General features: G+C 64.7%; 1 protein-coding gene across 1 annotated transcript in view; it reads left to right on the top strand.

The window, feature by feature from the left end:
• The window catches only part of ADAMTS17 (ADAM metallopeptidase with thrombospondin type 1 motif 17), an 84817-nt gene that overhangs the window by 20482 nt on the left and 38101 nt on the right, over positions 1-26234 (top strand). Inside the window, exons 5-8 of the mRNA XM_055143540.1 lie at positions 3390-3473; positions 5111-5268; positions 6100-6143; positions 19392-19497. Of these exons, the coding sequence (XP_054999515.1) occupies positions 3390-3473; positions 5111-5268; positions 6100-6143; positions 19392-19497 (392 nt within the window). The remainder of the gene's footprint in view (positions 1-3389; positions 3474-5110; positions 5269-6099; positions 6144-19391; positions 19498-26234) is intronic.

Raw genomic sequence — 26234 nt, 5'->3', positions numbered from 1 at the left:
TTTTTTTTCTTTTGGTTTTTGGCTCACACCTGGCCATGTTCAGGGCTTACTCTTGGCTCTGCACTCAGGAATCACTCCTGGCAGTGCTCGGGGGACTCTATGGGATGCCGGGGATCGAACCCGGGTTGACCGTGTGCAAGGCAGATGCGCTCCCCGTTGTGCTATCATTCCAGCCCTGAGTTCTTGGGGGTCCCCTCTGTATCCTGGAGGCCACCAGGGCTCCAGGGCCCCTCTCAGCCTCCCGTGGGCGCGTTCAGAGTCTCCCTGCTCCCTTGGGTGCGCCCCACCGTCTGCAGGGTGACGGGCTTGGGGCTGGGCCTGCAGAGCCGAGGTGCTCACCTCCGGGGGCGGGACCCACCTGGGCAGGACCCCACTGCAGGCTAAACAGAATTGTGGGTGCGCTGGGCCATATTTCAAAGATGGGGGCCCTGCCCCAGGCACTGTCCCCCCCGAAGCTGCTCACCTGTGAGCTTGGGGTGTGTGGGGGAGGGAGGGGGACTCCAGCTTTCTGGGGGCTGCAGAGAGGCCAGACACAGCCTGTGTCCACCTTCCAGGTGAGCCTGCCTTCTTCTCCCTGCCCTGAGGGGGAGTTAGGGGGACGAGTCGAGGGGGAAGGGCAGGAATCCCTGCAAGGACCAATCGCAGCCTGGAACGGGAGGTGCTGACCCCAGAACCCTGGGTCTGGGCCCCTGGGCTGGAAAACGACCCGTCCACCGACCTCAGGGTTTTCCCCTTTGTGGACAGCCCTGTGGAGCCAGGAGAAGGGGGGCTGTGGGCCGGGGGGCTGACCTCAGTGTCCCTTAGTCCCCGTGTGAAACAGAGCGCAGGGCTGTCCTAGAAGGGCCTGAGCCCCCGGCTCTCGGCCCGGCCCTTGCCCGGGTCGTGCAGTGGGTGGGGTGCTGGGAGGCTCCCCCGTGTTCATTCCTAGCAGATTGCCCCGATGACGCTGGAACTTGTCCCTGAAGGCTGGGCCTCGGGCTCTGAGAGCAAGTGCTCCGGCAGGGGGGGTCCGTGGCACCGGGGGTGGACGGCTCGGACGTGTGACCACCCCCCTGGGCATTGCCGTCAGCCCCGCCCTCCCCTGTGCCCCATTCCCCAGCTCCTCCCGGGCCGAGGAGCCCCGAGAGCAGCCCCTGCCCCCACCCTCGGCCCCGGGCTGCCAAAGAAATGGGACGGACGGCCAGGCCTGAGCGCCGGCCAGGGTGCAGCCGGGGCTGGACGCCGAGACAGAGTTTCCAGACGCTTGGCCGCCCCGCTCCCGGCCCAGCCAGGTGTCCCCCAGACGCAGCCGCTGCCTCGGACCTCCTGAGCTGCGGTTTCCATGGGGACCATCAGAGCCCACAGCCACTCTGGCGACCCCCCTCACGGGCGCGTGGCACCAAGTGGCCCCGTCGCTGCTGTCCCAGCCATGGCGGGGAAGAGCCTTCCCGCATGTGTGCAGGGAGCACGTGTGGCTCCCAGGAAGACACAGGTGGCCCGTGACCCCCCACCCCCACCCTAGAGTCACCACCCGGGCCCCGTCAGATGTGCCCAGGGCGCCTGCAGCTCCTGATTGGCCTTCTCACTTCCCTCAGCGTGTTGGGGTCCGTCTCGCCAGCCCGAGACCCTCAGGCCTGGGAACACGCCCTGCGCCCGCACCGTCTCCAGGACAGGCGACTCGGGGTGCGGGCAGGGGCGTCTGGGGGGCACGGAGGTGCCCCGAGAAGACAGGGAGCTAGCCCGGGTTCCCGCCTGGCGCTCGTCGGTGGGTGGGGCGAGAATCGAGTCCCTCCGCCTCCGTGGACACGGCTGCGCGTGCCGGGCTGGCACCGGGCTGCCCGCAGGGTCAGGCCCCGAGCACCCGCTGCGGTTTCCTCTCCCCTCTCTTGCTTCTCTCTCCCCGGTTCTCATGTTTGGAACGGAGGGTTTTTCCAGTCTGGGCCCAATCCTGAGGCCGGATGTATTTCGGGAAAAATCTGAATCCCGGCCACTCGGGTGGGGCTGCGAAGAGCCAAAACAGGGCCGAGCTTCTGTGCCTTCCCCCTGGTCACCGGGGTCTCGGGCAGGACGTGACCGTGGGACTGGCCCCGGAGGCCCTCGCGTCTGAGGAGGAGGGGGAGAGGAGAGAGGCTTCCGCTCTGTTCTCACGGAGAGGCGACTTTGCAGGGGGAGAGGGAAAAAACACCAAAAGATGAGAACAGAACTGAAGGGATTTTCTGTCGTGGGCAAGAATCTGAAATGCGTCCAAAGACGCGGCTATTCTGAGCACGGCCGTGACCGGTACCCCTGGGCTACAGATGTCCAGGACACCAGGCCCATGGGTGCTCGGTGCTCATGCCTTTGCACAAGTCTCCCAGTGCCCCGGATGGTTCTACCCGTCGGGGGTCAGGTGGAGACTGAAACCTGACGCAGTGCATGAGAGGAAAGGCAGACGCGCATGAGGCCCTTGCGGAGAGCCCGGCCCTCGAGCTCCAGGACAGATGCCGTTGTCAGAGGTGGTGGCTGCGGTGGGGGACCGGGGGATTGGGGGGTCTAAAGACCGAGTCCCAAGAGCAGCGCTGAGAGACCGGTCGTAAAAGTGCTCATTGTGGGGTCAGAGAGAACAGCAGGTCAGCGCTGGTGTGGCACATGGCCGACCCCAGTCTGATATCTGGCACCCATAGGGCCCCCTGGGCCCCGCCAGGATGACCCATGAGCACAGAGCCAGGAGTGGCCCCTGAGCACCACCAGTGTGGCCCCGAAACTCTCCAATCCCCAGATTTTTTCTCCCCCTAAGAGCACTGAGGCCCTCACTGCCCAGGTGACTCTGTCGCCTGCTGTGGTGATCCCTGGCACCCCCAGCGGTTTCTGGGCAAGGGAAGGGGTGCGGCCCCGGGCACAAGTGTCACCCTCACCCCAACCCTGTGTGTCCCCCAGGGTAAGCGGCACAGGGCGAGCTGCACGGGCCCCGTCAGCAGCAGGGCAGGGGGCGGGCAGGGAACAGGGAAAGGCGAGGAGAGAAACCTCAAGCAGTGTCAGGTGCTGGAGGCTGGTGGGACGCACCGCCATGGTTTCTGTTCCTGGGTGTGGCTCGGGGTCACGCCCGCTGGTGCTCAGGGGCTGTTCCAGCTCTGCCCTCAGGGATCGCCCTGGCCTGCTCTGACGGCCGGTCACCCCGTGCGTGCCCAAGGGACTCAGCCCGAGCGAGGCGGGGACAGCGAGTCAGGGACAGCGGGAACGAGCTCAGAGTCCTGAGCCCTCCGTCCGCGCTGCCCCTCCCCTGAGGCCCCCGGCCCTCCCAGGGCCTTGCTCGCTGCCCGGCACCTCCGCGTGGCTGTGGTTCGAGGGGTTCTGGGCTTGACCTCGGGCCTGCACTTCACGCCCAGCAGCGGCCCGGCCGCGCTCAGCGCCTCCCGCTCTCGCCTGCTCAGGTTTACAACATGTTCCAGCACCAGAGCCTCGGGGTCAGGGTCAGCATCCGTGTCACCAAGCTTGTCCTGCTGCAGGAGCGCCCCGTGAGTACCTGAGCCCTCAGTACCCTCGAGTACCCGAGCCCTCAGTACCCCTGAGTATCCGAGCCCACGGTACCCACAAGTACCCGAGCCCTCAGTACCCCTGAGTATCCGAGCCCTCGGTACCTGCAAGTACCCGAGCCCTCAGTACCCCTGAGTACCCTAGCCCTCAGTACCCCTGAGTATCCACACCCTCAATACCTGTGTGTACCTACCCCGAGCCCTCAGTACCCGTGAGTACCCGAGCCCTCAGTACCCCGAGTATCCACACCCTCAGTACCTGTGAGTACCCACCCCGAGCCCTCAGTACCCATGAGTACCCGAGCCCTCAGTACCCATGAGTACCCGAGCCCTCAGTACCTGTGAGTGCCCATGAATACCCATCCTGAACCCTCAGTACCCATGAGTACCTGAGCCCTCAATACCCGTGAGTGCCCATGAATACCCATCCTGAACCCTCAGTACCCATGAGTACCTGAGCCCTCAATACCCATGAGTACCTACACCCTCAGTACCAGTGAGTACCCAAACCCTCAGTACCTGTGAGTACCTGAACCCTCAGTACCTGTGAGTACCCAAGTCCTCAATACCCATGAGTACCCACCCCAAACCCTCAGTACCCCATAAGTACCCACCCAGAACCCCCTCAGTACCCTGTGAGTATCCACCCCAAACCCTCAGTACCAGTGAGCACCCCCCCAGAACCCCCTCAGTACTCCATGAGTACCCCACTCTGTATTCCCTCAGTACCCCACAAGTACCCTCCCTGAACCCCCGTAGTGCCCTGTGAGAAACCACCCTGTATCCCCTCAGTACCCCATGAGTACCCAGCCTGAGCCCTGCAGTGCCCCATGAGTACCCACCCTATATCCCCTCAGTGCCCCGTGAGTGCCCAGCCTGAAACCCTCAGTGCCCCGTGAGTACCCACCCGGCCCCTCAGTGCCCCGTGAGTACCCACCCTATATCCCCTCAGTGCCCCGTGAGTACCCACCCGGCCCCTCAGTGCCCCTCAGTGCCCACAGTACCGCCCTCAGTGGCACTGATTAGTGGTGGTTGAGCCGTGGACTCGGGGCCCTGCTGAGTGGGACCCCAGCTGGCTGGTTGGTCTCCACGGGTTGTGCCCACTCGACAGTGACGTGAGGACAGGGCCCAGGTCAGGGCACCTGCTCTGTGCACCAGGACCTCTGGGGACAGCCTGAGACCCCGAGCATGGCCAGGGCAGGTCTAGCGGCCCCTGACGCAGCCAGCATCCCTGCTGTGACCCGGTGGCCCCAGCTCTGAAGGTCCAAGCAGCACTGTATCGTCAGACCCTCCCATTGAGGTCGGCTGAGAACTGCCAGAGGGGTCCCTGGATCCCCTGAGCACTGCTTTGGGAGTCTCCCCTTGAAATAAGCGACTCTGAGCCCATCAGTGAGTGGGAGAACGAGGCATCTGTCCTGGGCTGTGGGTGAGCCCCGTACCCACAGGACACTTGCTCCTTTGGGAGCGCGGCTGGATTGGAAGGCAGCCATGGGCCTGCACCACCTACGGCAGGAGACGACGGGGGGGGGGGTGTCCCTGAGGGTGGTGCCCCCGAGGGAGCCTCTGTGGCCGGCGTGCCTGGGTCTCTGCGCCCCTCACTGGTCCCCGCTTCCTTCCAGGCCAGGCTGTCCATCGGGCACCACGGGGAGCGGTCGCTGGACAGCTTCTGCCAGTGGCAGAACGAGGAGTACGGGCGCGCCCGCTACCTGGGCACCAACCAGGTTCCCGGGGGCAGGGACGACGCGCCCCCCGTGGACTCGGCCGTGTTCGTGACCAGGTAAGGTGGCCGGAGGGTTTCGCAAGCCTGAAGCTGTGTGCTGCGTCCCTGGGGGCGGCCCCGTCCGCTGCCTGGGACCCGGGTGTGTGCGCCCACACGGGCGGGAACCTGGGACGTGCCGGGATTCAGGCCCGAGAGGCCGTGGGGGGCGAGGGGGCCTTCATCTCAGGATGGGGGAGCCTTGGGGGGCCGAGGCCCTCACGGCACAAGAGGCCTTGGTGCCACGTGCGGGCGCCGGGCCAGGTGTGGGTGCTCAGGTGGCCCCGAGTGGCCCCTGAGAGGAGCCCCGCGCCCGCCTCATCAGCTCCCACCGTGCCAGGGCCCCGCCGTGTCCCCAGGAGCCGTCCCGGGGACACCCAGCTGCCCCGGCCAGGGGCCTCTGGCCTGACATAGTTGGGCTGCGGGACAGCCCTGCCCCTTGAGGCTCCTGATGACGCGTGTCTGGTTGGGGTCAGGCCTGGCCCCCGTGTCCGCCCCAGAGCCCTGTGTGGGGCCGGGGCCAGCGTCGGCGAGAGGGGCTTGGAGGGCTCCTCTGGGCGCCACAGGCCGTGGCCTTCCCCTTTCTGTGCTCAGTATAGCCTGCGCCCTGGCCGAGGTGCTCACGGGGTTGTGGAGGGCGAGGGTGCCCACATCACAGTGCTCCCTCACGCCTGGCTGTGGCAGGAAAGAGTTTGTGCTGTGCCCAGGTCCGTGCTCACACCAACCATGGCTCGGGGAACTGACCCTGGCCTCGTGCAGGGGGGCCGGGGGTGGGGCGGGGTGTCCAGGGCGGCGTCTCCTGCCTGGGGTCCCGCCAGCGCTGACCTGGCCGTTTCTTGCTGCTTTTTTCAGGACTGATTTCTGCGTCCACAAGGACGAGCCCTGTGACACCGTGGGTGAGTCTGAGGGCTGGGCCCCTGGAGGGCTGGCCAGGGACGAGGGTGGGAGAGTCCAGCAGGAGCGGCCGGGGCTGTGCTGTGTCCGGAGCAGCCCCTGACCCTTGCTCTCTGCCCCCCGCCCAGGCCACAGTCCTACCCAGTGACTCCCTTCTCCCCTCCTCCCCCCTCCTCCTCCCTCTCTTTCCTTCTTTCCCTCCTCCCTCCCTTCTTCCCCTCCTCCCTCCCTTCTTCCTCTCCTTCCTCCCTCCCTCCTCTCCCTCCCCCCTCTTATCTCCCCTCCTCCATCCTCCCCACTGTCCTCCCATCCCCAACTCCTCCCTTCCTTTCTTCCTCCCCTCCTCTCCCCTCTCCCCACCCTCTCCCCTCTCTTCCTCTCTCCCACCCACCCCTCCTCCCTCCCTGCCTTCCTCCCTCCTCTTCCTCCTCCCTCCCCTCCTTCCCGTCCTCCCCACGGGGTGCTGTGTCTCGAGCTCTTGGGCTCCCGAGAGGCCCCGCCCCTGCTTCACTGTCTCCCTGCTGGCACCTGGGACGGGGTCAGGGGGCGCTGGGGGACGCACTCCTGCCGAGAGGGGGCACGGCTGAGGGGAGAGGGCGAGGGCACCCGTCTCTGCTCACGTAAACCGTTTGGGTTTTCTTCCTCGGATGTTCGTAGAGGAGAGGCTGGGGGCCAGTGGGCTGGACGCTGCGATGCAGGGGTGAACCCGGGACCTGTGCCATGCCCTCGTCCCTAATGCCTGAGCATTAGGGGACCCCCACCCCGGAGCTTTAGGGAATAAGTGCCGTGGAGGCCCACGGTTCCACAGAGCTGCCAGCGGCGTCTCCTCTTGGGCCACTTCCACGGAGGCCACGGGACACGCTGTCCCTGTTCCCAGGTGCTGGGGGCCCCGGGGCCGCCTTCCGCCGTGCCAGCAAGGCCTTGGGGCGCCAGCTCACGACCTCGCACCCGAGCCAAGGTAGAGGCTCAGTGTGGAAGTTGGTGTCTCGTGGTGGGCGGCCCCTCGGGTGAGGGGCGCCGGGAGCAAGCCCGCTGCTGCAGCGTCTCTGATCACTGTGCCACCGCGGCGTGGCCCATGGGAGCTCTCACTTCCTGCCTCGCACCCAGAGCCATTCCTGTGGCGTCCTGTGCTGAGAAGTGTCTGACTCCAGCCCAGGCGCCCGCCGGGCCTTGCACGTGGCCCACCCCACTCTGCAGGTCCCCGGCGCTGACCCGACACCCCCGAGGGGGGCTTCCGTCCTCCATCCCGTCCCTCCCTGGGCCTGACCCCTGCCCTGCCCGGGACCGTGACGGTGGAGGGGTCCTCACGCCTGGGGGGCCCCCGGAGACGGCAGAAGCGTCCCTCCTCATTCTCCGCTCTCTGCGGCTGCCGTGGTCACTGCGCCAAGCAGGATCGAGGTGCTGGGGGGGTGGGAGGGGCCCAGCCGTCTCCGCCTTGGCTGCGCTGCCTGTCAGAGGGCGGCTCGGCGCCCCTGAGTGGGTGCAGCTGGCCTGTGCCATGGAGGCTCAGCCGCCACGGCAAACACATGCTGAAGTCAAGTAGGTGCTCCCGGGGCTGCAGCTCGGCCAAGGAGCCTCTCGAGCCCCTGTGTCACTCGCTCGTCCTCTTGGGACCCGTGTGTGCGTGGGGCAGGGCAGCCGTGTCACTCGCTCGTCCTCAGCCCAGTGTGCGCGGGGCGGGGGCAGCTCACCAGCTCCGAGCCCACACCCCGACCCCAGTGGTGGGGGCGTCCCGTGGAACCTGCCTGCTGGCAGGGGTGTGGGGGGGAGGGGGCGATTTGTCCCAAAGTCCCCTGCCCTCCGCCTCCCGCCTTGCTTCCTCGCATCCTCCCATCCTCCGTTCTGGCCTGCCGGGCACTGTCCATCCGCCTCTCCTCCCACCCCGGCCCGCTGCATCCACCGCGGCCTGCCTGGTCCAAAGCTCCTGGTCAGGTGTGCGGGACAGACTCCCCGGCCCCCACGCCAGGCGGCCCCTGGAGGGTCTGCAGAGAAGAGCAGGCCTGGGGCCGGGAGAGGGTCCAGAGGCCAGTGTGTGCCCGAGGCCTGGGTCCATCCCAGGCTCCTCGGGGTCTCCTGAATGGGAGTTGGGGGAGCCCAGAGTGCAACCAGGGGTGGCCCCCAAACAACAGAAACACCCGGAAGAGGCATGGGAGTCGCACCTAGGCACCCCAGAGCCCCTGGGGGCGCCAAGGCCTTGCAGGGAGGTGGGGGCCGGAGCCGGGCGCCCGAGCCTTCCCGCCCACAGAGCTCCGTGAACACCCGGCCCGGCATCCCCGGCCCGGCCTGGCTCTCTCCTCGACTCCTTCCGGGCCCCGTTTCGTCGTCGTCCCACGGAGGGGAGGTGGGGCTTGGCTCCCAGGGTGCTGCAGCCTCTCCCGGCTTTAATCTCGGGACCCCGCAAGGCACCCAAGGGAGAACCGGGCAGAGGCCTGATGTGGGCAAGTGCCCGGCGGGCCCCCGCCCCTCTGCTCCGTGATGTAGAACAGCCCAGGTGGCTCGGCAGCCGGACAGCAGGCCCCGGGGACGCAGCAGAGGCTGGGTTTTAGGACAAGCCCGGCCCTGACCAGCTGCAAGGTTCCCAGCACCTTCTGCCCTCCTGAGAAAGCCCAGGGCAGGCCGGGAAGTGGCTCCGGGTGTGAGGTCAGCGCTGGACAAAGCCTGTCGGGGATTCCCGGCTGCCAAGGCGCTTTCCAGAGCTCAGCTTTGGCAGCTCGGTCTGGGGCGGGGGAGGGAGAGGGCCGGGGTCCCTGGGAGAGGGGTCCTTCCGGCCCGGCTGCCACAGACACGGCTCAGGGCAGGGTAGGGCTGCCGGCTTTGTTTGCGGGAGACGGGGGCCAGGTCCCCTCCCGCACCGCCCCTGCCCCACCAGAAGAGAATCTGGAGCCCTGAGCACCAAACCCGCATCCAGAACAGGACAAAGGGAAGAGGGTGGCGGAGAGCTGTGGTTCCGGAAGTCAGGGCCGTGGGCTCGCAGGCCGGTGTCGGGGAGATGCCAGCTCAGCCTGGCGTGGCTGCAGAGCACTGAGGAAGAAGCAGGGCGCGGCAGGCACGGGAAGGGCCCCCGGGGTGCTGCTGTCTCTGGGGACGCCCCTGCAGAAACCCTAAAGTCTCATCGGCTGTGAGACGAACACGGCAGGCCGGGGTTCCCAGCACGCCACCCCCCATCCCAAGCCCCTAAAGCGTGCCGTGAGAGGCTTTATGGGAAAAACTGTTCAGGAGGGTTTGCTCCCCGGAGCCCGGGCCATTCGGGGCAAGAGCTTCTGCCTGGAAATGATCTGTTAAAAGTGTGACACCGGCCACTGAGCCTACCGGAAGTGTGGACCCAGAGCGGGCAGTGGAGACTCCGCTGCCTGTCATTGTTCTGCCCACCTCGGTCTGTCCAGGTCAGACTGACCTATCCCTGTACCCCCTCTGTTTCTCCAAACCCACCCCTGCTGACCACCACCACCACGTCTTGCCCTGGTAGGCAAAGGGGGCGGGGTGGGCGTCTCTCACGGCAGAGTGTGCCCGCCCCGTCTCCCGGCGTGGATTCCGTGGCGTCCAGTGCTTTCTGCCGTGGTTCTGGCTCTGTTGGGCCCTGGCTGTGCTGCTGTGGTGCGGGGGAGCGGGCAGGAGAGGACGTTTCTCCCTGGCCCCCTGGGATCCCAGACCATGGACTAGTCCAGCGAGCCCAAGACTGCAGGCCAGAGGGCAGAGGGCAACAGCATGTGTGTGCAGCGCCCAAGTGGTGGGCCACAAGGGGGGCTTGAGCCTGGGCTGGAGGGGAGGGAGCAGCTCTGCGGCCCCTCAGATCGACCTGTCCAGAGTAAAGGTCATGGTTGGGAGCTCGTGCGGGATCAGCGCCCAGTTCTCACGTGTCTGGGCACTTCCGGGAGCAATGACACCATCAGCACGTCTGCACTGGCCACCTCAGGCCTCCATGTCCTCTGCCCCCGAGCCTGGGCGTGGGTTTGTCTCTGACCCCCTGCTGGGGCACAGCCGGGTCGGGCCCTGCTCCCACTGCCCCTCCCGGAGCCGGAAGCAGCGTGGGGGTGAGACTGGTTCTGACGAGGTCGCCCGGGACCCCAGAGTTGTGGGGACCCAGCGGGACTGTGGTGGGTACGTGTGGGGCGTTTCTTGAAGTTGCCTGATGCCACTTCTCCCACCCCCACCCCGGGGAGGACAGTGGTGGATAGAGCAGAATCGTGGGGGCTGGGGGCACCCTGGGGTCTTCCCCTGGAATGCGGGTGCCCCAGGCGGGCAGCACGGGACAAAGCGCTTTCTGTGTCCATGCCGGAGGGGCCTCAGGAACACGATGCCCTTTCCCGGCCTTCGCATTCAGGCTGCAGAGCTGGACCTGGTACGAGGGAGGGATTTTGGGTTCCATATTTTTTGTTTTTTTTCTTTTTCCTCTTCACAATGGTCAGCATTTTCTCAAATCCCTTTGAGTCCTCACCACCACCCCCGTGGAATGTGTGACGGTTGGAGTAACTCATGAGAAGGGGCCTCTGCTCAAACACATGTTTAATTGGTTTTGCAGTGCTGGGGGTCAAACCTGGGGCCTTAGGTTGTGAATTCTGTGCAGTGTCCCGGGACCATCCCAGTCCCTGCAGCGGCTCTTTGGTCCTCAGTAACCCACGATGCAGAAGTCAGGGAAGACAGAGCAGCACCCAAGACCACACTCACACACATTCACACACTCACAGCCCCACACACACGAACAAACTCTCAGACATAATCACACTCTCACGCACACACCCAGACACACTCATACTCACGCACCCTAAACACACACTCAGATACACAAAAACACACACAAACACATGCTGAGATACATAAACTCTCACACATAAACTCTCAGACACACATTCACACAGACACTCTCACACCCCCCCAAACACACACACTCAGATACACAAACTCACACACTTAGATACAGAAACTCCCTCTCACACAAACACACTCTCAGGCACACATTCACACACTCACACATACCCCCCACACTCGTGATCAGGTTGCACTTCATGGGGTCCCAGCACTCCCAAGTGGGTGTTGGTGTCCTGGCTGAGAAGGCCCCGGGGCAGGCTGGGCTGGCGGTCAGGGTGCTTCTCCTACTTTCCAGTACTAAAAAAGGAAGAATAAACAGAGCGTGTCCCTCCCTTCCTGGCCTCTCTGGGTAGAGCTGGCTGCTCCGGCTCTCGCTGTCCCCGTCCAGGGAGCGTGGAGCGCCCTGGCCCCCTGTTGGCCGCTGTCCCCGCCGTGCCCTCTCGCCGCCCCTCTCTGTTGCAGAGTGCGGGTATGGTCACCCACACGTCCACGCTGTGGCTCTGTGTGGGGTAACTCAGGAGGAAGTAGAAACACCCCCTTATACTGTTGTTGTTGTTGTTGTTGTTGTTGTCCAAAAGGGTCAGAAGGTGGGTGTTTGTTTTTTGGCGGTCAGGGCCCACCAGGACAGAGGGAAGGGGACACGCGCTGTTGTCAGCTCCCTGGGCTGTGCGGGTCTCAGGCCGGTGGTCCCGTGGCCCACAAGGGTAATAAGAAAGTCTTCACAGTGGTGGGCCCTGTCAGTGACTTCATTCCCGAGGTGTGGGTGGACAGTGACCGCTGATTACCGCGGGGGCGGGGGAACTGCATGCCGTTGCCACCACTGCCAGAGGGATGTGTCCTGAGACACACACGTGTGCAGGAGACAGTGTGCGCACCTGTCCACTGATATCACACCACAGATGCCACGCACACAACACATGCTTACATGTATGATACACTTTTCACTCACACACGGATATTCCACATACATGTGCACATATAGGTTGCCCATGCTCACGTGTGTGTGCAGGAGAAAATGCACATATGACACATACCACTCACTTGGATACACACATGCAACACACCACACATGCTTATACATATGACTTTCTATTGGCTCACTTTGACACTCACATGCATGCATACATACAGGCCACATATCCTCCCACACGTGTGTGCAGGAGAGAATGTGGACACGCATATACATGCATATGACACCACTCACACCTGGATACCACACACAGCACACATGCTCACGCGTGCATGTGACTCCCAGGCTTCGGGCAGCCCTGGGTCTCTGGGCCACAGAGAAACCCTCCTGAGGGCCAGAGCCCGAATGCTCTGGAGGCTTCCGGGCGCTGGCCCCAGACAGTCAGGCCTCGCCACGTGCACGTCTGGCCTGTGAGCTCTGCAGACTGTCCCGTGCTCCCAGAGCCGTGCAGAGGGGTGGCCGTCCCGCAGCCGTCACTGGCCATCTGACCCGTGGCCCCTCTCACGACGCCGTCGTTCCCAGGTGACATCTGACTTGTCTCGGGAGAGGCCTGTGACACGGCAGAGGTGGAGTCATCCAAGGGGTCCAGAAGCGCCTGAGGTCTCTGGCCCTCCCGAGGGGTCCCGTCTCGCCCCTGCTCTCAGGAGCCAGTTTTGGGGGTTTCTCGCCAAGTCTGTGGGAGACACAGAGATGGGGGTGGGGAGGAGGCAGCGGTGGGCTGTGGGCGGGGGGCCAGCACCATGACACTGGGAGAAGGCGCCAGTCTTCCGAGTGACGGGCCCTTGGTCGCTCACTGTGTCCTGTGGGGCAGACAAGCCCGCTTCTTCCTCTTCTGATTGGGTCACCGTGAGATACAGTTGCAAAGCTGCTCTGCTCGGGGTTCAGCATGCAGTCAGCAGCCGCCCTCCACCACGCACAGTTCCCACCACCCGTGTCCCCAGATCCCCTCCCGCCAGCACCCCCGCCCCGCCTGCCTCTGTGACAGGCACTTTCCTCTCCCCGCCCTCTCTCTCCTCTCCCCCCACCCCCCGCCCTGTATTGGGAATTATGAACAGACCCACTCCTGCAGGCTTCCTCCTGTGCGCGTCTTTTTGGAGCAGATTGTGGCGGGTGTGGCGTGTGGGGGCTGTGTGTGCCGCAGGTGGACCCAGAACTCCAGCTCTGGGAGCCGTGCCCGGCCCTCTTGCTTGGTTTTGTTCCCGGTACTGCGGTTTCTCCTCTTCCTCCTTCCCGTGTGAGGGCGATGGAGAACTTGGTGTCTGTGCTCAGATGTCCCACTCCCTCACCGGCGTGTGTCTGGGTTTTTGGGGTGTCACTCAGGGATCACTCCTGGTAGTGCTCAGGGGACCCTACAGGGTGCCGGGGATCGAACCCAGTCGACCGTGTGCGAGGCAAACGCCCTCCCCGCTGAACTGTCGCTGTGGCCCTCGCGCCTTATTTTTAAATCACTGAGGTAATGTTGCGTCTTAGCGTTACAAAGATCTCAGGCGTGAGCCCCTGGAAGCCAGCTACAGTGCGTCACCCCTGAGAGTGCGCGGCCGCCCCCAGCAGCCGCTGCACCCCCTGGCCCCCTCTACCCTCACCCCTCCCCTGCTGGTGACCACCAGCTGGGTCTCGAGTCTCGGGGCTGTTTCCGTCTTGCCGGGCTCCCGGGTTCGCCCGTGTCTCTCTGACGCCCGGCTATGCTCAGCGCGAGTTCCCTCGGGGCCATCCTGGGGCTGCCCGGCTCTGCACTCAGGGTCGCCCTGCTGGGGTCTCATGCATGGTTGGCTCACAGGGTGGCCCTCTGGCCCCCGGCCAACCTCGCCGGTGAGTGTCCCGGACCCTCCCGAGGGCCTGAGCCTGGAGCAGAGGGGACCCGCGGGGGCAGGGCCCGGTCTTCTCCCTAAAAGCCCCCCACTCCAGGAACTCGGGGCTCGGGTATGAGTGGGTGGGAGGGAGAGCGAGGCCCCCTCAGGCGGGGTCGGCAGGAGGCGGGTGGGCTGCATTCCCCCTCCTCCGTGTCCCCTCCCCGAGCCCCAAGCGGGATTGAAGGGCAGTGGTTCTGCAGAGCCCAGGGTTCCCCCTGGCACCCCCCCACCGGCCCACAGCCGCCCCGCCCCCACCCCCCGGCCTCCGCTGCTCGCTGCTGTTTGCCTTGGGAGCCTGCCCTGGCATCCCGCCCTCGCGACAGGCCGGCCGGAAACGCTCCACGAGCTTGTTGTCGAGTGAGAAATGCTCACGGATCTCCGACCTCCCGCCCCCGTGTCCTCGGGTGAACCGGCTGGACAGACACCCGCAGGGTGTGGGCCGGGGGGCTGCCAGGGAGCGGCCCCTCGCCACTCGGGGGGAGACCTCAGGGTCTGGTCCCTTCCCACTGGGAGGAGTCTTGGTGTATGCACTGGCCCCTGGGCCGGGCCCTCTGGCTCCTGCACTGGCCCTTGGGCCCGGCCTGTTGTGTCGCATCAGCTGCTCTCTCCCCCCCTCTTCCCTGGCCTCCCTAACCGGCTTTGGTTGCCAAGTGCCAGGGGCTGCCCGTGCCACTGGCCTGGTGTGCCTGCCTGTCCCGGAGGCTGTGGGTCCTGCCAGAACCACAGCGGGAAAAGAGTGATGGGGCCTTGCCCCTGGGCCCAGTATCATCAGCCTGGTGGGCGCCGTGGCCGAGAGCACGAGCACCTGGCCTGATGGGTGACCCCCCCAACACACGTGCCCCCTCTAAGCAGCGCGAGGCCCGTCTGTCCTCAGGAGAGCAGTGACAGGAAATGTGGGAAGGGGCGGGTGCACAGTGAACCCTTTAAGGAGCTGAGAGGCAGTGCGGCCAGGAGGGAGGCGCTGGCCTGGCTCGCGGCTGACCCGGGTTTGATCCCCGACACTACATAGGGTGCCCCGCAGCCCCACCGGGAGTGATTCCTGAGCCCAGAGCCAGAAGAAAGAAGGTGGGGGGGGGTTGTTCAGCCGTCCTGTGCCCTTGTGGCAGGGGGTCTTCCTTCCTCCCCACTGCCCCCATGCCCCCCAAGCACGGGGCACCTTCCTTGGGAGTGAGTGACCACTCACTCTGGACTCCGGCATCTGGACTCCGGCATCTGGACTCCGGCTCGGCCCAGGCTGGGCTGTCTCCATCCCTCGCCCCGTTCTGTCTGCCCTCCCCTGCCCAGAGCCAGCTGCCTCCGCGTGTTCTTCCATTCCAGGATCCTTCCTAAATTGGCGCCACGCTTGGGGGTGGGGGGGGCATCCCGTGGCTGCAGCGGTGCTGCTGGGAACAGGGACCCCTGGCCCTCCTACTGGGGGAGAGTGCTGGGGTCGCACCCAGTGTTGCTGGGGTCCAGCCTTGTGTTTCTATGGGTGCCGGACACAGTGAAATAGCCCCTAACCCTCAGCCACAGCCCGAGGAGAGGCCCCCCGAGCTCCCTCGGCCTTTGTCTCTCAAGGACGAATTAGACGCTGGAAGTGTTCCTGGCTGTGATAGCACAGTGTGTAGGGCGTCTGTCTTGCACGCGGCCGACCCGGGTTTAATTCCTGTGTTCCTCTCGGAGAGCCCGGCAAGCTACTGAGAGTATCCCGCCTGCACTGCAGAGCCTTGCAAGCTACCCGTGGCATATTCGATATGCCAAAAACAGCAACAAGTCTCACAATGGAGACGTTAGTGGTGCCCGCTTGAGCAAATCGATGAACAGTGGGATGACAGTGCTACAGTGCAATGCAAGTGTTCCTGGCTGCCAACCACAAGCCCCTTGCACATCCTCCCGTGGCTGGATTATGCTTTGTTATTGGTTCCTGGGTGGCTGTAGAGAGTCTCCGGGCCCCAGTTCCCTCAGTGGCAGTGTTTCCACAGCCTTCACTGTCCCTTTTGGGAAACAAGGGCCCCAGCGGGACGGTCGAGTCTGCTGCTGGTCAGTGACCGTGGCCAGGCTCCGTCCCTCTCTCCCGGAGCCTCACAGACCGCAGGGTTGGCGCAAGGGTGAGGGCGCTGAGCTCCGGTCTCGCGCTGACCTTGCGGGGCCCCAGCAGGTCTCGGCCAGCACCCACCCCATGGACCGGAGCTCCCACTCCGTCGGGTGATGGGGCGTCCCAGCTGGGACAGCAGGCTCTCCCTCAGTTTCCTGACAAAGTGGGGGCCTGGGAGCCTGGCAGCAGCTCGGGGGGCAGAGTGCACCCCCAGGCACCGCCACGTGTGGCCAGGACGAAGCAGCGAGCACGGAGGGAGGGGTGAGGGTTCCTTTGCAGCAGGGGTGGGGGGGCTCTGCGTGGTTCCCCGTGGGCTCCCACGGAGTCACCCGCCCTTCCCCGCACGCCCGTAGTCTCCGTGCCTTCTTAGCGTCTCCCGGCCTCCCAGGGCCCCCCACGAGGCGCTCTCTGGCCGGGGAGGGGCCTGCAGCCGCCTTCTTGTCCACAGTTGGGCTGCTGGTCGGTGATCTGACACCTCCCAGTTCAAATAAATCCTTAGAAGCTCTTGACCTCAGTCCACCTGGGTGAGAACATTTCATGTCAATAAACCCAGCCTTTGTTTTCTGGTAAGAAAGGGGGGGGCGGGCGGGCAGGGGGAGGGTGTGCGGATCCACTGCAGTGGGGGCAGGCCCGCCTTGGCCGTTCCCCTGGAGTCCCGGCCCCCTGATTAGAGGGTGGCTGAGGCCAGGGGAGTGTTTGTGTGGCATTTCAGGACTGCTGGGTCAGCACGCCCATGCTCGGCACAGCTGGCCTCAGATGTCGGCCTCGCCGCTGGCCGGGCGCCTACCCGCGCGGGCGCACACGGAGAAGGCTGCCAGTTGATTCCTTGACCGGGAGGCTGTGGTGTGGGATGGGAAGGTGCGCGCGCGTGTGTGTGTGTGTGTGTGTGTGTGTGTGGTGGGGGGTTCTGAGAGGGTGTGTGGGGCCTGTGCATGTGTGCATCTGGGAGAGTGTGTGTGTGTCCGGGAGGGTGTGTGTGTGGGTGGGAAGGTGTATGTGCATGTCTGGGAGGATGTGAGTGCGTGTCTGGGGTATGTGTATGTGTGGAGGGGAAGTGTTTGTGTGTCTGGGGAGGGTGTGTATGCCTGGGAGGGGGTATGTGTGCATGTCTGGGAGGGGATCTGTATGTGTGTGTTTCTGGGAGGGGGTGTGTATGTGCCTGGGAAATTGGGCATGTGGGGGGGAAGAGGAGGGGGTGTGTGTGTCTGGGAGAGTGTGTGTGTTTGTGTGTGTGTGTTAGAGCATGTGTGTGTGCGTATCTGGGAGAGTGTATGTGTGTGGGAGCATGTGTGCGTGAGCGTGACTGGGAGGGTGTGTGTGTGTCTGGGAGGGTGTGTGTGTCTGTATCTGGGAGTGTGAGTGTGTGTGTGCCTGGGAGTGTGTATGTGTGTGTCTGGGAGTGTGTGTGTCTGGGAGTGTGTATGTGTGTGTCTGGGAGGGGGTGTGTGTCTGGGAGGGGGCATGTGTGTGTGTCTGGGAGAGTGTGTCTGGGAGGGTGTGTGTGTGTCTGGGAGTGTGTGTGTGTGTCTGGGAGGGTGTGTGTGTGTCTGGGAGGGTGTGTGTGTCTGGGAGTGTGTGTGTGTCTGGGAGGGTGTGTGTGTGTCTGGGAGGGTGTGTGTGTGTCTGGGAGGGTGTGTGTGTCTGGGAGTGTGTGTGTGTCTGGGAGGGTGTGTGTGTGTCTGGGAGGGTGTGTGTGTGTCTGGGAGGGTGTGTGTGTGTCTGGGAGGGTGTATGTGTGTCTGGGAGTGTGTGTGTGTCTGGGAGTGTGTGTGTGTCTGGGAGAGTGGGTGTGTGTGTGTCTGGGAGGGGGTGTGTGCCTGTGGCGCTCCACACGCACATACCATCAGCCCCATGTAGACGCATTCCAAGTCCTCGGGCTGGATTCAGGGCAGCGGCCCACAAAGCATTCTTTAAACGGAGCCCGGACAGTGACCTTGAAGGCACCCAGACGCCGATTGCGTCCCCTTGCTGCCGTCTGCGTGGGCCGGACCATGTCCTTGTGCCAGAAAATTACAAACAAGCAAACGTGTGCCTTAAGGCCACAGTGCTCTCCTTGCTCTCTCTGCCTCTCTGTGTCTGTCTGTCTGTTTCTGTCTCTGTCTCTGTCTCTCTCCATCTCTCTCTCTCTCTCTCTCTCTCTCTCTCTCTCTCTCTCTCTCCCATTCTCTCTTTCTCTCTCCCTCTCCCTTCTTTCTTATTTTTTCTTTTCATGGCCACACCCAGTGATGCTCCAGGCTTACTCTTGGCTCTGCACCCAGGAATCACTCCTGGTGGGTCTCAGGGCCCCCGTGGGATACCAGGGCTGGAGCCCGGGTCGGCTGTGTGCAAGGCAGCCGCCTTCCCCGCTGTCCTGCTCTGTCCCCCTCCCCTTCTCGAAAGGAGTTTCTCCCCTGGGCCAGGACGTTCTGTGTTAGTAAGTCAGAGTGGACACGTGTGGTGCCGGCTGGGGAACGCACGTGTCACTGCAGACCTGGGGGCCGGGGGGAGCAGGCCGGCAGCGGGGTGTGGCAGAGTCCGCGGGAGGCAGGACCATGCTCCTTGTCCTTGTCCTTCAGCCCTGGACCTTCTGTCCTGGGCACCGAGGAGCCATGGGGGACTGATGGCTTCCATTGAGGGGGACCAGCTCTGGCAGGCGGTCGGGCTGGGAGCACCTTGTGGTACCCCCCAGCACATGCCTCTGGGTGTCTTCTGAGCTGCCCCCATCTCGCCTCCCGGGGAGCCCTGGGCCTCTGGGGGCTTCTGCCCGCCCCCCACCCCAGCTCATTCTGCCTCCGGGCACACCCAGGACTGGAACCCTGGCAGTGGGGTGTTACGTGGTTCTCAGCCCATTTCCGCTCTCCGTCTAGGGGCATGGGTGCGGGAGGGCGGGGGCGCTGCTGGGGTGACCCGTGGAGGCTCTTGGTCTAGACCCACGCGTCTAGGCTAGTCCGGGCTGTGCGGAGCTGCTGGCCTCCATCCTGGGGGTCTCCCTTGCCACCCCACCCCGGCTCCTCCTGGACTGCTGTTCTCCCCTGCGACCCCCCACTGCTACTGGGTACCCCCAGCATCCCTCAGTGTCCACATTGCTCTGGGATCAGGCCGGCTCCAGGGGTCCCGCTGCCCCCTTTCTGCCCGAACCTCGTCCCCGGCCCTCCCCGCCATGGGCCGTGCCCTTGATTCCAGCCAGCCCAGGGACTCTCAGTCCACGTGACGAGAAACCATCTGGCAGGAACTGTGTCCCCCCCCCCCCCGCCCCGCCTGGCTGAAGCTCAGCAGTGCTGTCCTTTTGTCCCCAGGGTCCAGCCTGACCCCTTGTCCTGTGCCCCCAGGCGTTTGCCCATCGGGACCTTCCCTAGGGCCTTGGGCCTGTGGGGCCCGGGCAGGGCAGGGCCTTCCTCCCTCCGGGGTGCCCGGTGTTCCTCTCCCGAACCCCAGTGCCTGGCGCTGCCGCGTCCTGGGCACGAGCTATGAGCCGAAGCCCAGCTGGGGCCAGACTGCTGCCGTGTGAGTGGCCTGGCCCTGCTGAGGCCACTCGGGTCCCAGCCTGTGCCGAGCTCCTCTGTGTCCGCAGGCATCGCCTACCTGGGAGGGGCGTGCAGCGCCAAGCGGAAGTGTGTGCTGGCCGAGGACAACGGGCTCAACCTGGCCTTCACCATCGCCCACGAGCTGGGACACAAGTAAGCAGCCAGCACGGCCCCCTCCGTGTCCCTGTGTCCACCCCACAGCCCCCGTGTCCCTCTGTCCATCCCGCAGTCCCCCATGTCCCTGTGTCCACCGTGCAATCCCCCGTGTCCCACTGTCCATCCCACAGTCCCCCATGTCCCTGTGTCCACCCCACAGTTCCCTGTGTCCCACTGTCCATCCCGCAGTCCCCCATGTCCCTGTGTCCACCGTGCAATCCCCCGTGTCCCACTGTCCATCCCACAGTCCCCCATGTCCCTGTGTCCACCCCACAGTTCCCTGTGTCCCACTGTCCATCCCGCAGTCCCCCATGTCCCTGTGTCCACCCCACAATTCCCTGTGTCCCACTGTCCATCCCACAGTCCCCCATGTCCCTGTGTCCACTGTGCAATCCCCTGTGTCCCTCTGTCCATCCTGCAGTCCCCCATGTCCCTGTGTCCACCCCACAGCTCCCCGTGTCCCACTGTCCATCCCACAGTCCCCCATGTCCCTGTGTCCACCGTGCAATCCCCCGTGTCCCTCTGTCCATCCCACAGCCTCCCGTGTCCCTGTGTCCACTCCACAGTCCCCTGTGTCTCTGTGTCCACCCCGAAGTCCCCCATGTCCCTCTGTCCATCCCGCAGTCCCCCATGTCCCTCTGTCCATCCCACAATCCCCCATGTCCCTCTGTCCATCCCGCAGTCCCCCATGTCCCTCTGTCCACTCCGCAATCTCCATGTCCGTGTCCACTCCGCAGTCCCCCGTGCCCCCATGTCTACTCCACAGTCCTCCATGCCCCTGTGTTCACCCCACAGTCTCCCGTTTCCCTCTGTCCACTCCACAGTCCCCCAGTGTCCCTGTGTCCACCCTGCGGTCTCCCCTCCTTGTCCCTATGTCCACCCCGCAGTCCCCCCATATCCCTGTGTTCACCCCAAGGTCCCTCCTTGTCTCTGTTTCCACCCCACTGTCCCCCCTCCTCGTCCCTGTGTCCACCTCGAGGTCCTTCCTTGTCCCTGTGTCCACCCCACAGTCCCCCTCCTTGTCCTGTGAACACCCTGCCCCGGCGCCGCCCTCGGCCTCAGCTCTCTGCCCCTCCCGGGAGGCTCCATCCGTCTGTCTGTCCGTCTCCTTCCTCTCCATTGTCCCGACTTCCCTTCCTGCGCCGCCTGCACTCACTCTCCGTCAGTCAGCAGCCTTGGCTTCACAGCTGACTTTTTGTTTGCTGAATTTGTTTTTTTTAAATTTCCCCACCGGCTGCCAGGCCTGGCTTTGTCCAGTGTCCACTGTCCATGCACAGTTGTCTGCACGCGGGGATTCTTGCCCCTTGGGAGGAAACGCCCGCGATCTCAGCCTGCCTGGCGTGGCGCGGGACCTGAGGCCGTCTCCTGGTTTCCAGAGGAGGAAACAGAAGGCTAGAGGGTCCCCTGCCCCCGCCTGGTGGCCGCCAACCTGGAGCCCACAGTGGGGGCAGGCGGCTCTCCTCGGCCTGCCCTCTGTCTGGCCCGGAGGGGGATGCCCGCGGCCTGCTGGCGAGGTTTCCAGGGTGAAGTCAGGTGGAGGGAGCCAAGGCTCGCACACAGTAGGGATGTCACTGGCCGTGGATCAAAGAGGATGTGGCGGGGGAGGGAGGCTGGGGCTGGCTGGCAGGGCGGTCCCCCACACGCGGAGGCCCCTGACACCGGCCAGACGTGCCCTCCTCTGCCCGGCTGGCCGGCATGTGCTCTGGCCTCTGGCCTGGTCTTTCGTCCAGCTCCACCTGTCCCCTTTGTCTTCGTTTCTTTCTGCTGGGGGGCCACACCTGCTGGTGCTCGGGCTGACTCCTGGCTCCGAGCTCAGGAATCGCTCCTGGCGTTCAGGGCATCCTGTGGGGGGGGGCTGCCAGGATGAACCCCCGGCTGCCTCGTGCAGGGCAGGCGCCTCCACACCGTCCGCTCCCATTCTGGTTTCCACTGCTGCCACGCACAGGGTTGGCGGTGGCCTGGCTGTCCACACCTGGTGGCTGTTATGGGACGTGCACAGAGGATGGCAACAGCTGTGTGTGTGTGCGTGCTTGTGCGTGTGTATGTGTCTGTACATGTGTGTGCATGTGTGTGCGTGTGTATGTGTCTGTGCATGTGTGTGCGTGTGTATGTGTCTGTACATGTGTGTGCATGTGTGTGCGTGTGTATGTGTCTGTGCATGTGTGTGCGTGTGTGTGCATGTGTGTGTGCGTGTGTATGTGTCTGTGCATGTGTGTGCATGTGTATGTGTGTGTGTCTGTGTGTCTGTGCACACGCTTCTGTTCCAGATGTCTCCATTCCAGCCTCACTGCTTTGGCCCCTGAGTGCGCCCCCTGTGTGCCCGAGTGGGTCTGAGTCGGTGACACCCTGAGCTGGTGGCCTTTCTGACGTGGCCGGTGTCTGAGCTGCCTTTCCGCTGCACTCTGCTTCCTTCTTCCGTGTCCATCATTCAGTGAGGGTGACTTTGTCATCACCGTGATTGGGGGCCACACCAGGGTCAAACCAAGTCCCTCCGCCCCCTGCATTTGTCTCTTCAGAGGTTGTTTCCAGGCACTGCTGGGGGGCCCGGGGCCACCCCTGGTGATCCTGACCCCCTGTGCCAGGCCCTGCCCCCTCTGTCTCTCTCTTGGTGGTGCTGGCTGGTGGTGCTGGCTGAAGCCCGATGTGGTGCCCGCTCTGGGGTCAGGCTGCTGCCCGGCCTGTGTCCAAGACGTTCCTCATGTGTGGTCGTGAGAGTGCGGGCAGCCGTTTGTGTGTCTGCACTCAGCCTCAAGGCCCTTGCAGTGATGGGGGTACGCTCTCTCCCACTGCGCCACTGCTGGGATTCCAGAAGGTTCTTCTGCAGTGACGTGGGGTGGGAAGTCTGGGGTTGTCTGTCCTTTGGCCGAAGGCACGGGGGTCTGACGGGGTAGGACCCGGCTAGGGGATGGGGGACGGCCGAGAGCTTCTGCAAACACAGAACTCAGGCTTGGCTGGATGTTCTGGGCCCCACACAGCCCAGGGTCAAGGGAGGGGAGTCAGGTCAGCACGGTACTGGACACGGCAGGTGGCACACACCCGAGTCAGGAGCCCAAAGACCAGAACTAGGGGAGGGCTGATTCCAGACCAGTTTCTGAGGAGCGTGCACCCCACGGCCGGGCTGATGTGCGGGCAGCTCCGAGTACCTCACACGTGCCTGCAGGGCCCCTCCTGCGTGCACCGTGAGCGTGCGGGGCGGTGGACAGCGGTTTTGACGGACATGATCCCCACCTCCCGTGTTACCGGTGCTGTTTCTCAGCCACACACAAGGAGCTGCAGCATCCCCAGGGCCAAACCCCCGTGTGGACAGCAGGAGCACGGCTGGGGGTGGGGGTGCTCCTGGCCACACGAGGTCCACCAGGCGCTGCCTTCCCCCTGCGGGCCCCGAGATCCTTGCTCCCTCGAGGCTGGTGCTCCCCTGCTGGGCCGTGCGGCTCCGTCTCCTCCCTGGCAGACAGGCACTGGCCATTCCCGGGGGTGCAGGTGGACCCAGGATCATGTGGCCTCGGGGCCTGGTGCATGCTGGGCTGGCGTGCAGCTCAGACATTCCCCAAGATGCGCTGTCGCCAGGCGGCAGGGGGACGCATCTGGGGAAGGGCAGCAGGGATGCTCTCTGGAGAAGAATGGAAAGCCGCTCCCCAGGTGTGTGGGTGGGCGGGGCTCTGGCCCGGGTCCTCGGGGAGTGAGCCCGTGCTGCTGGCCCCGGGGCTGCTCCTCATGCCGGGGCATCCTGGGTTGGCACAGGGGGGCTTGTTCTCCAGCCCCCTGCTCTGGCCTCAATCCCCTGCCCACCACACACACAGCCACAATGCACACACGTATATACGCTCTCACAGGTGCACATACATGTATACGCACAGTGCACAATGCATACATGAGCACACGTGTGTACACTCACGCACACATATACACATGCACACATACACACTCAAACGTGCACATGTACACACTCGCATGTGCACACTCACATGCACATACATGTATATACCTAGTGCACAATGTACATGTGTGCACACGTGCACACATATGAATGCACAACACTCACATGCACACACTTTCACATGAGCACATGTATGTGTACACACGTGCACACACTAACATGCACACAGATACACAAATGTGGACACACTCGTGCACACACCAGGTCCCCCCCAGGGCTTCCTGGAGTCAGCGCCTTTTCCTCGCCATCCAAGTCGGGCTGGGAGCCACCCGGGCGTGACCACCATCTTCTCTCACATCCCAGACTGTGCCTGACCCTGTCCCCTCCCCCTTCCCTCCTCAGGAGACAGACATGCCGCCCTATCTTGGCCTGGGTCACTGCAGGCCACGTGTCTCGTCCATCCCCAGCAGGGCCCAGAGCTGCCCCCTCCCTGCCCTGCCCTTGACTGTCTCTCCTCCACCCTCCCATCCCTGTGGAGGCAGAAGTCTCGGCCGGCCCGGAGACTGTCGGGTTGCCTGTTTGTATGAAGGCTGCACCTGGCCGTGCTCAGGGATGTTGCTTGCAGAGCCCGCGGGATTGTGCTGGGGCCAGGGGCCTGCGTGCAGAGCCTGCACCCCAGCCCCGAGGGGGCCTTTGGGTGGTGTGTCCCGCAAGAAGCCTCGCTCCGGGCCTGCGAGCTGTGGGGTCCCAGGCCGGGCGCTGGGCCCGGGGCGGCAGCGTTACAGGCGAGCAGAGCACTTCTTCCCACTGCCGGGGGAGCCCCGAGCCCCCGAGCTTAGGGGCGCCTGGGCCACAGCCTTCCCCGGGCCCGTGTGGGGCCGGGGGCTCCAGCGGGGCAGAGGGAACTCTGGAGGTGCTTCAGCGAGCAGGGGTGCCCGTGGCACCTGTGAAGCCAGCCCCCCGCAGGGCAGTGGGGCCACACCGCACAGGGCCTCCGCTCCCCCCGGGTCCCTGTGTTCACTGTGGGGGGAAGGGTCCGGCCGGGCTGAGATGGGGCCGGGGTCAGCCTTGAGCCTGGCTTAGACCTGAATTCTGGCCCCGCCCCCACCCTCTGGAACTGCCCCCCTGGCAGAGCTTCTGGAAGCATCTCCCAAGCGGCCTTTCCCATGGTCCTCAGAGCTGGAAGTTCCGCGCGCTCTTGGCTTCCCACGGCCCCAGGCAGGGAGACTCGCCGGTCCCTTGGCACGAGGGCGGGAGTGAAGGCGAGGTGGGGGCAGCTCTCGGGGCCAGTCTGGTGGGGGGTGAGTAAGGTGCGTGCCCCGGGCACAGCCAGCCCCGCCAGGAGCGAGCCCTGAGCACCACCAGGATAACTCCCCCCTCCCCAAGACTAAGACGGAATGAAAATCAATAGTGAGGGAGCTAGAGCGATCGCACAGCGGGGAGGGCGTCTGCCTTGCATGCCGCTGACCCCGGCATCCCCGAGGCCCCCACCAGGCACTGCCAGGACTGATTCCTGAGTGCAGAGCCAGCCTGAGCACTGCCGGTGTGAACCCCGCAACAAATATTAACAGTGAGGTATGGGTGGAGGGGGGCCGTGGTCCCGCCCCTGCACAGTCAGACACTTGCATGTATGTAGGCCCAGGCCAGCCCCTGACAGCCTGCTGCGCCCCCACGCTTGGCCACAGCCTAGACCGTCCGGGACACTGCCCGGGGTAGACGCTCTTCAGCCCTGCCAACCGGAACGGCCTGTCGCCACCTGCAGGCGGGGTGCTGCTCTGCAGCCATCGCTGGGCGGGGTGCGGCTCGGGTGGGGGGGGGGCGCGGCGCTGGGGCTCACAGACTTCGGAGGAGAATCACCGGCGGAGTGGCCCCAGGCTGCGGAGGGCCAGTGCCTGGGCCACCCACCCCCAGTTGGATGCTGAGACCGAACCCCGAGCTGGCCCCTGGGAGGGCTTGGGGGCCCTTCTCCCACGCGGGGGCAGGCGGTCGTTCGGCAAGCAGGTGGCATCCTGCACCCCAGGAATGGACCCACCCTAGAAGCTCACCACTCCGAGTCCCGACCCACTTGGCCTTGGGCCTCCGGGCCCGTGAGAAGGAGATTGCGGGGCTGGTAGGGGCCGCCCCGGCACCTGTGCTGGCCGAGAGGCGTCCAGGTCCTTCCTGACGTTTGGTTTCATGCTGAAAAGCCCTTGTTCATCTGCTGCCCAGGGCTGACGGAAAATTCCAGACAAGACCTGGACCCTCACCCGGCCCGGCCCGAGACCCTGGGAACTTCACCCCCTGCCTGCATGGGCACTCAGGGAGGTCCCCTCCTCTCACCTGTGCACCCCAGAGGGCACATTCTCACCTCCGGGAAGCCTGCAGGGGCCTGGGGGGGGCTGGGAGGCCAGCTGGGGGCCCCTGGAATTGCACCCTGGAGTGCAGAGGTCAGTGCGGGGCCAGTGTGCTGGGCTTGCTGGCTGAGGCCTTTCTCCTTTGGACATGTCCTTCTGCACCGTGCGTGCCAGGACTGGGGAGAGCACTGGTGAGACGGGCCTGGGGGTGCCCCGGCACTCGCGAGAGAGACAGTCCCTGGGCCAGGAGCACTGTCCAACGCAGAGCTGCAGGGGCTGCAAGGGGGCTGCCTTCGGGCAGAGACAGGTCGGGATCTCCACGGGAGGGCTCAGCGTTCCCCGGGCCCCTCTGCTGGGACGCCTCAGACACCGGGGGCACGATGGGCTTTCAGCACGCAGGGGCCCGGTTCTGCCCGGCCGCAAGCACTGCTGGTGTTGCCCCCAAACCAATGGACGAATCACCCCCGCCCCCAGGGCCCAGGGGAGTTCCAGAAGCAGCCGCGGTCCTGGCCCGGGACACCGCC

This window comes from Sorex araneus, chromosome 6 (genome assembly GCF_027595985.1).
Source record: "Sorex araneus isolate mSorAra2 chromosome 6, mSorAra2.pri, whole genome shotgun sequence".
NCBI classification, from domain to species: Eukaryota; Metazoa; Chordata; class Mammalia; order Eulipotyphla; family Soricidae; genus Sorex; species Sorex araneus.
Note: the sequence above shows the minus strand (reverse complement) of the source record. Positions and strands in the feature narration are given on the sequence as shown.